Source organism: Brachyhypopomus gauderio, unplaced genomic scaffold, assembly GCF_052324685.1.
Source record: "Brachyhypopomus gauderio isolate BG-103 unplaced genomic scaffold, BGAUD_0.2 sc138, whole genome shotgun sequence".
Taxonomy (NCBI): Eukaryota; Metazoa; Chordata; class Actinopteri; order Gymnotiformes; family Hypopomidae; genus Brachyhypopomus; species Brachyhypopomus gauderio.
The window spans coordinates 485796-495845 of record NW_027506959.1 but is presented as its reverse complement, the minus strand read 5'-3'; the positions used below and the strand labels follow the sequence as shown (position 1 = coordinate 495845).

General features: G+C 43.3%; 1 protein-coding gene across 1 annotated transcript; it reads left to right on the top strand.

Moving 5' to 3' along the window:
- Positions 1-149: 149 nt before the first annotated feature.
- Positions 150-8396, top strand: LOC143500234 (bactericidal permeability-increasing protein-like; the record flags this gene model as incomplete). The annotated part of the gene is made up of 14 exons (XM_076994277.1): positions 150-264; positions 513-644; positions 753-908; positions 5637-5700; positions 5787-5847; positions 5957-6048; positions 6135-6311; positions 6840-6899; positions 7144-7311; positions 7597-7664; positions 7760-7802; positions 7894-7957; positions 8035-8111; positions 8206-8396. Coding segments are annotated over 14 exons (1319 nt in total), but the record flags the coding sequence as incomplete, so codon positions are not given.
- Between the last annotated feature and the right edge of the window lie 1654 nt (positions 8397-10050).

The following is a 10050-nucleotide window of genomic DNA, read 5'->3' as shown; positions in this document are numbered from 1 at the left end:
ACAATTAGCACAGCTACAACATATACCTGTTTACATTTTGTATACATACAACATAGGGCTGCAAGCTGAGTGGCTCCACTTTTAAACTTCACTGTAGATGTTTATCAAATCTGCTGTGTGCAATCAGGTTTCTATTTGCTTGACTGCAGGCCGTCAGATTGGGATTGCCACTCTGCTGGATAACCTTAAAACCATCAAAGTGCCAGACATTAGCGGCAAACAAGATTTGTCTCCCATTGGTGATGTCTCCTACAGTCTGACGGGGTGAGAGCTACACTCCTACACAAACATTCGTTTGCCTTATAGTTAGGTTGACCTCTGCCAAAAAATATAAATACACAAGCACAAAAGTATGTTTGAACAATACTTTTAATAATAAATATCTAAATTGACACAGGGCTGGGTTTTTAGACAATGTTATATCAGTGGTTCATATAGGTTTAAAACTAATCTTGGTCTGGGGAACTGGCTCATAATGTTTGGCTTAGTGCTCTTACCCCTGATCTTCCCAGGATTGAGATCGTGGATGTGGGCCTGCCTCAGTCAGAAGTGGGTTTGGTCCCGGGTACTGGAGTCAGCTTGACCATCAGCAATGCCTACATCAACCTGCGCGGCAACTGGAGAGTGAAATACCTCGGTTTCATGTAAGCAGAAGAAGCCGGCAAATATTTTCTGTGCAAGTGTGAAATCTGCATACGCTATTTCAAAGATACTGAGTGAAATGAGCAGTGAATGTGCTTTAAATTCTGTAGATCAGACAGCGGTTCGTTTGACTTGGCCGTGAGTGGACTGACTATCTCCGTCACCATTAGCGTTCAAAGTGACGAGACCGGCCGTCCGATGGTCAGCAGCGCTAACTGTGCAGCCTCTGTTGGCCGCGCCAGCATCACGTTTCATGGGGGTGCCAGGTAACAGCAACTATATTCCAAAACATTTGAATATCATGGAAAAGTTGATTAATTCCATAATTCCATTCAAAAAGTTAAACTTTCATAGATTATAGATTCAGGGCCCACAATTTAAACAATTTCAAGTATTTATTTGTTTATTTTTACATAATTTGGGGTTCCAGCTCAGAAAACCCATGAAAACAGGATTTCAAAAAATTGGAATACTGTGGAGAAATCAGCCCAAATTTTGCAATGCATGAATGTTTTGAGTGTGACACACTAATCATCTAAACTCAAAGCACCTGCACAGATTTCTGCAGGTGTCATTAAATTGCTTCAGTTTGGTTCAATCGTCTCTGTTCAGTTCAATATGGGGACTACTGCAGACATAACGATTGGCTAGAAAACCATCATTGATACCCTCCATAGGCCGGGTGAGCCATAAAAGTTCATAGCCAAGGAGGCTGGCTGTTCACAAAGTGCTGTGTCCAAGCATATCAACGGAAAGTCTAGTGGAAGGACAAAATGTGGCAAGAGAAGATGGGATACAATTGTCGGGTTTCCTTGGGTCAAGCCACTTCTGAACCTGAGCCAATGTAATGTGTGTGCCATATTTTGTCAATTGTGATTTTTACACCCCAATCGAAATTTGTCCTCCGCTTTTAAAAGCAGAGGACAAATTTTGATTGCAGTGTAAAAATTACAATTAACAAAATGCGGCACATTTACATTTGGGTTCTGTTCCTCACCCATCTTCCTCCAAACCCTTGGACCTTGATTCCCAAATGAAAGGCACACTTTACTTTCATCGGAAAAGAGGACCTTGGATCACTGGACAACGGTCCAGCCCTTCTTCTCATTGACCCAGTTGAGACGCTTCCTACACCCCTAATGGGGTTAATGAAGGCCCATAACCCCAACTGCAGCCCTAGCCCGGCGCCCGGGGAGCAGTTGGGGTTAGGTGCCTTGCTCAAGGGCACCTCAGTCATGGCCTCAGGTCTGGGAATCGAACCCACGACCCTCCGGTCACAAGACCAATTCCCTACCACCAGGCCATGACTGCTCCAGGTCCAGTGTGAGGAAGAAGTGTGTGGAGAAAGAAGTACCTTAATAATTATGCAACATAGTAATTGCACCCATTTAGATACGATCTAAACCAATCTAAGACTAAGCCACTAAGGCTTACCCAGCTCTGGAGTCGGTCAAGAAGTATTTCATGATCAACAGAGTAAAAAGCAGCAATTAAATCTAGCAGAAAAAGTACTGAGGGATTGCCTGCATCTTTATTCAATCTCATATCATTTACTACCTTAACTAGTGCTGTTTCAGTGTGGTGGAGGGCTCTGAAACCAGACTCCATCCATTGTGATCCGCTTATCCAGGCCCAAAGAAGCCTAGGTTTCCCTCTCCCCAGCCACCTCTTCTAGCTTTTCTGGGGGGATCCCGAGGCGAGCCCAGAACAGCGAAGAGATATAATCTCTCTAGCATGTCCTGGTTCTTCCCTGTGGTCTCCTTCCAGTTGGCCATGCCTGAAGCACCTCACCAGGGCATCCGGACCAAATGCCCAAACCACCTCAACTGGCTCCTCTCTACATGGAGGAGCAGTGACTCTACTCCGAGTCCCTCCCAGATGACCATACTCCGCACCTTATCTCTAAAGGAGAACCCGGACACCCTGCAGAGAAAACTAATTTCAGTCGCCTGAATTCGCAATCTCATTCTTTCAGACACTACTCAGAGCTCGAGACCATAGGTAAGAGTCCTGGCCTGATTATGCCAACAGGATCACATTATCCGCAAAACGGAGACCTGAGGAATCCTGAGGCCACCATATCGAACCCCCTCCGCCACTTGGCTATGGTGAGAAATTCTGTCCATAAAAGTTGTGAACAGAATCAGTGAGGGCATCATAAGGGCAGCCTTGGCAGAGTCCAACTCCCACTAGCAACCAGTCTTATTGCCAGCCATGCAAGCCAAGCTCCTGCTCCATATGTACAGGGACTGGATATCCTGTAGCAGCGGGCCCAGTACCCTATTCTCCCAGAGCACCACCCAGAGGAATCCCAGAGGGACACAGTCAAATGCCTTCTCTAAATCCACAAAACACAGGTGGCCTGGTTCAGCAAGCCTAGCAAGGGTGAAAAGCTGGTCCAGTGTTCCATGACCAGGACGGAACCCACATTGTTTCTCTTGTAACCGAGATTCTGTTATCGCCAGGTCTCTCTTCTCCAGTACCCCTGCATAGACCTTACAAGGGAGGCTGAGGATTGTGATTCCAACTGGCATTTGGATCACACCCTCCGGTCCCCTTTCGTAAAAAGGGGAACCAACCTAGTTTGCCAGTCCAGAGGTGCTGCCTCCGATGTACACGCAATGTTGCAAAGACATGTCAGCCAGAACAGTCCCACAACATCCAGAGCCTTAAGGAACTCAGGGCAGATTTTATCCACCCCCAGAATGTTGCCGCCATGAAATTTTACAACTACCCTGGTCACCTCGGCCAGAGTGATGGACAAACTCTCATCCAATTCCTCCAGTTCTGCTTCCTCTATGGAAGGCGTGATGATGGGATGAGAAGTATTCAAAGTACTCCTTCCACCACCTAATGACATCCCCAGTCGAGGTCAGCAGATCTCCAGCCTCACTGTATACAGTGTTGGTCAGGAACCCCTTTCCCCTCCTGAGTTGCCTGACGGGTTTGCCAGAATCTTCTCAGAGTTGATCGAAAGTCACTTTCCATGGCCTCACTAACCTCTTCCCACATCCGAGTTTTTGCTTCTGTGACAGCCAAAGCCACAATCCGCTTGGCCCTCCTGTACTCATCTGTTGCCTCCAGAATCCCAAAAGCCAAAAAACAGACTGAAAAGTATAATTTATTTGGTTTGCTTTAACATAATCTTTCAACTGGGTTGACACAACTTTTTCAATGATTTTGCCAAGAAAATGAATGTTAGCTATAGGTCGATAATTATTGAGAACTGTAGGATCAAGATTTCTGTTCTTTAGTAGTGGTTTATCCAGAATACTAGGGAATTCTCCCAGTTGCAGAGATAATCAGAGAAAGCAAAAGACCTTAATACAGTTGCTCTATACATCTCTGATGACTCAGTACCCAATCAGCAGAGTTTGGGGCTGTGGAGGTGCTCCTCATCTCCTTTCACCATTCATACCTCAGCGGTTAACGCAAGCCACATGGCGATGGCTAATGGGGTTACCCAAAACTCTCAGTTGTCAGAGATGTATGGAGCAACAGTGAGGACTATTGCTTTCCTCGTGTTACTGTCTGTGAAGTGATACCCTGGCTCGTTACAGCCTGTGCACATTGGAAGTTAACTTCATTGACTAGTTCTTTTGGAGGCATCCTGAGCATGCAACATAGCATGCTTATTAGTAAGCTGGCATTGTTTGCAATCTGGTGGTTGGGATGCGTGTGGCCGCAGAGATGGCTAACACTCTTAACATGCTGCCTAGCATGACTGGAAGTGTAGTGGTTGGCACATGTCTTACCATTCTGATGGCTAATACCATTAGCATGCTTGTTAGCATGCTGCCGACTAGCACGTTTGGCAGCCTGGTGGTTGGTCCGCATGTGGCCAGAGTTTGTGTGCTAATGTTTAGCAGCGAGACTGGAGTTGTTTCTCTGGGTTGTGTTTGATGTCCTTGTTGTCCTGGAGAGGGCGGCAGTATGTTGTATTGAATATTGATGTATCTTTTTGAAAGTACCATATTTTGTTTGATTTGATGTGATCCTAATTTTTTCTGCAAAAACTGAGAAGTAGTATTTCTCCACAGTATTAATTTTTTTATTCTGTTGGAAGCCCAAATGATGTAAAAATAAACAAATAAAAACATGACATTGTTTAAATTGTGGGCCCTGAATCTATCATCTATGAAATGATAATATGCAATGATAATTTGGCTTGCTCATTAGGGTTCTGGACCCATAGTATTGTTAACCTTGTAAACCCTGTAAAGCTGCTTTGCGACAACTTGAGTTGTTAAAAGCGCTATACAAATAAACTTTGATTGATTGATTGAAAGTTGAACTTTTTGAATGGAATTATGGATGTGACGCTGGGTGCTGGGAGAAGGACAAGGCAGAGTCCAGTCTGCCTTGCACAAACGAGACTTTTATTCATACAAAGGCGCAGACAATGCACGTCTAACATTCACACATAGTCACATTAACGACTCTGAGAAAGACGAGCACAGGACACTGCGCGAAAGCACATTAAATAGACAGACCACATAAGCCCCAAGTGATCACGAGATGAGCCACAGGTGAGACCGATGAACATGCTCAGACACAACCACACCCACAGAGATACATAGACATAGACAACATGAACACACGCCCAAAGGGGAGGGGTCCGGGGCTGTAGCGTGACAATGGAAATTATCGACTTTTCCATAATGTTCAAATTTTTTGGAATGGGTCTGTATGTCATACATACATACAGTCCTGATGTACGTATGTAAAAAATAAACTGCCATTTACTTTAGAGTGTGAATAGGAACTGCACAGTTCACAACGTACACACAACAAAACACTTTAGCAAATGCTTTAAAATACATGAGAAATCTCTTTGTATTGTTGTTTAGCTCAGAGCAGAACTTGAGCTCATGGTAGCTGAGCTACACAGACAGAAACTGGAGAGAGTAACTGAAAAAATAAATGAAAGACAAACCGATATTCAAAATAATAACACCATACTTCCCCCCTTCTCTCTTCCTCTCCCCCTCCAGCTGGTTGTATAATCTGTTCAGTAGCTTCATCAATGATGCACTGCGTGATGCGATACAGAGCCAGGTGAGGTACCTCCACTATGAGCATGACAACAAAACCACTAAAAAAGCATATTAAATGGCACGTTGTTATTTCAAACCCCATTTCAGATCTGTCCTCTGGTCTCAGATGCCATAAATAAAATGAATCCCCACCTAAAAACACTAAATGGTATGATACTTAAATTCCTTTTTTTTATTATATGTGCTACAAACATATATTACATATCTATTCTCCAACACACTACAAAAAAGAGATTTTATACTCCTCAATTCCACAGTTCTGGCCAAAGTTGACCAGTATGCTGAAATAGAATATTCCATGGTGGAGTCACCTGTCATATCTGCTTCCAGCATCGATCTCGGTTTAAAGGTGAGCTTAAAGAAGATTACAGAACCTGCAACTGACAATCCAGGCCAACCTGAACAAAAGTTCACCTCCCACCTCTCTCTCTGTAGGGGGAATTTTACAACATTGGGGCACACCAGGAACCTCCTTTCTCTCCCGTGCCTTTCTCCCTGCCCCTAGAGGACACCAACATGCTGTACATGGGAGTTTCCACCTTCACTGCCAACTCAGCAGGCTTTGTGTACAACACTGCAGGGGTGCTCAGTATTACCATCACAGATGATATGGTGAGCTAAGATGTCCTTCTAGCCATCGCTAAGGGAAAGGTGCGGATGCCACAGGCTGATTGCCTCAATGCCATGTCACATCGAGGCAGTGAATAAAGCAAAGGAATTCCCAACCAAGTATTGAAGATTGACCTCATTTTGAAACCATACCATATTTTTATTGATTTGATGTGATCCTAATTTCTTTTTTTTCTGCAAAAACTGAAGTAGTTTGGGCTGATTTCTCCACAGTATTCTAATTTTGTGGGTTTTATGAGCTGGAAGCCCAAATTATGTAAAAATAAACAAATACTTGAAATCATTTAGATTATGGGCCTTGAATATAAAATCTATGAAAGTTTAACTTTTTGAAGGGAATTATGGAAATTAATAAACTTTTCCATGATATTCTATTTTTTTGGAATGGGTCTGTATTTTACTGTGCATATTAGAGTGTACTCAATGAATCAACAAATTATTTATTTTTGGAAACTGTTAATAAAAACAGCCAGGTAGTAAAACAAAGTATAACACTCTTTCCCCCTCCAGATTCCCTCTAGTTCTCCATTTCGACTGGACACCAAGACATTTGGAAACTTCATTCCTCAAGTACAAAATAGTTTCTTCATTCAGTAGACCAGCATTCAGAAACTACAGATTTCAAACTCAAATTTTGAATCTTAAAGCATACATACATAAGCAACAGTTGCAGAATTAGGTTAAGGAAAATAATAATATTTGAGATAAGCCTGTTTGGGTGAAGCATGCTGTCATGAGCAAATATTTAACAGTGGCATTTTTGAAAGGAAACATTCCATTAATGAGTGACTCCAACTCTGGATCTCTGGGTTAGATAGCTAAGCAGTTTCCTGGTCTGAAGATGGATCTCCTGGTGAAGACGGCCACGGCGCCAACAGTCACATTTGCACCCAACAACATGACGCTGCAGGCTAGCGCCACCATCACTGCCTATGCCATCCAGCCCAATACCACCCTCACACCCCTCTTCATCCTTAATGTGGTGGGTTACACAGGACAGTCAGGCCATCAGCGATGCTCATAATTTGCAGAGGTGGACACTCCAGGTTCAGAAAGTAAAACTCCTTCCCAGGATTTATTCAAGCTTGCTGGATTTTCTAATTAGTGCAAGCCAGGTAAAATTAGTGGAATCAGCACAATCCAGGAAGCCTGAGCAAAAGAAAATCTTTGATGAGGACTTTTACTTTCTGAACCTGCAATGTCCACCTCTGATTATTTTGCTACAGACCATATTTTTTATGACACATCTCCCACATTCTGCCCATAGGACGCCGGTGTGAGTGGTCAGATTTATGTAACTGGGGTCAAAGTGGCTGGAAATCTGACCCTTAATACGTACGTCATTGAATAAATATAAAGATTATAATAATCTTAAATTACTGCATTTTGCTTCATGTTTACATCTCTATATGCACTTCCTCTTCCCCCAGAATGAATGTGACCTTAGGAACAAGCTTTGTTGGCCCATTCGAGGTACGAAAACAACCTCAAAAGTCAACTGAAGTAAAAAAAGTTACTGTTACCACAGTTACTCTGTTACTACATTGAATGTCCTTTGCAACAGGTGAAATCAATCGCCAGCATCTTTCAGTTGGTCTTGAAGGCTGTCGTGATACCCAAGGTTAATGGTGAGTGCACAATTTGATGCAACATGTTTAATGTCACTGGTAAGCCATTTTAATATCCGAATTCTCTTTTGTGGCAGACCTCCTAAATCAGGGTTTTCCTCTGCCGGCCATTGGAGATATGAATCTGGTGAACACTCAACTAGTCATTATGAAGGTACGATTCAATCCACAATGTTTGCTGCACAGCTGGTTGGAGGCCGTTTTGTGCATCTTTGAGCCCCTGCTATAAATACACTCTGTTCTTCCAGGACTATGTGCTGATTGGGACAGACGTTCAGTTCACAATATGAATGAGCATCCCTGATGTCTGCACAATTTTAACTGCTAGTCGACTGTATTGTCAAATTCATTTTCCAATGAGTGGAACAAATGTGATTTACTCATGAAAGCAATCTGCCTACACAGATCATTTATTAAACATACATGTTGCAATCAACAATTCATCATGGTTATCTTTATTTCAAACATGATTCCAAATAAATTACTTTAAAAAATAATTTCATTTCATTCCATAAGGCCATTTTCCAACTAAACCAGGAACTTTTTTCTCTTCTGCCCCACCACACTTGACAACAAGCAGGGGGGTTGGCTGGGTGAACAAAGCAGAACTGGAGCTATGAAGGCCTACGAGTCACACACACCCACACAGTCCTGATATTATGAGATGAACCTGCAGACTAACACACAACTCCACTAATTTCCACTAATTTTACCTGGCTTGCACTAATTAGAAAATCCGGCAAGCTTGAGTAAAATCCTGGTGAGGACTTTTACTTTCTGAACCTGGAATGCCATGTAGCCATGACTGTACAGTATATTACATAGCCATGGAGCACTGACTTGAAACAGAAATACAGTTTGACTAATGAAAAAAATCACAGATACTACAAACCCACAGCCCGTGTATACGTGTTGGAAATGTGAGAGTCCATGTAGGTGAAGCAAGAAGAGGTAAGAGCGCACCTTCACCAGTACATAGTCTCCAGCTTTAACAGGGACAGGAACGTTAATTGTTGGGGGGGGGGGTTATGGCGAACGTAAGTTGTTGAGCGGGGTGGGGGTTTGTATATCGCGATCGATCGCCAGTGGAGGGCAACATAGATATGGATCGGAGGTAAATAAACTAGATTTTTATTTCTCGCCGTGTGAAATCGGAAGTGTGGCTTGTGAGCGTGTGAAGACGGTCAAATGCGTGTGTCACACGCTCAATGCGTGAGACTTGAGAGCCCTGTATAAAGTGCATTTACATCTATCAAATTAAATTAAATTCTCTCAACCTGAGACAACTGGTTTGTTCACAATAGAAGTAAACTTAACAATAAAACCTCTATTCTTAATTAAATAAATCAAATACCCAGTCAGTGGCAACACGGTGGCTTGGTGGTTAGCACGTTTGCCTCTCAGCACTGGGGTCTTGGGTTCAAGTCCCTATCTGAGTGGAGTTTCCATGTTCTCCCTGTGTTTGCGTGGGTTTCCTCCGGGATCTCCGGTTTCCTCCCACAGTCCAAAAACATGGAGGTTAGGTAAATTGGCAGTCAACAAAAAATTCTCCCTGAGTGTGTGTCTGTGTCTCTATGTTCAATAAAAAGTAGTGCGTGTGTGTGCTTGTATGCCCAGTGGTGGATGGTGCTCTGCCACTAGAGTCTGTCCTCTCTCCCCTTCCTGCACCCCATTCAGTCCCCCAGGGGGCTGTGGCTTCCGGTAGAGAGTACGCTGTGCGCAATTGGCTGCCGCTTCTCGCCGGTGTGTGTGTGATTGATTGTCTGTGACTTGTACCTGTGTTAAATTGTAAAGCGCCTTGGGAATCTGGAAAGGCGCTATATAAATCGAACATTCATTCAGTCTGGTAGACATTCAGGAACTTCAAGTATTTTCTTAAATAATGTTTATATCGCCACCTTGAAAATGTTCATTTTTCCTCGGCTTGCTCCTGATTCGCCATTTCTGCCTCTTCTCCGTTTGTGTCGTGTCACTGGAGTATTTAGGCGCGCGTGTAAAAACACTGGCTCTGATTGGCTACCATAACGCTGCATTAGCCAATCGCTTACTGACTTGTTAAGTTAAACAGGTGTTACACCGAGAACTGTGACCTA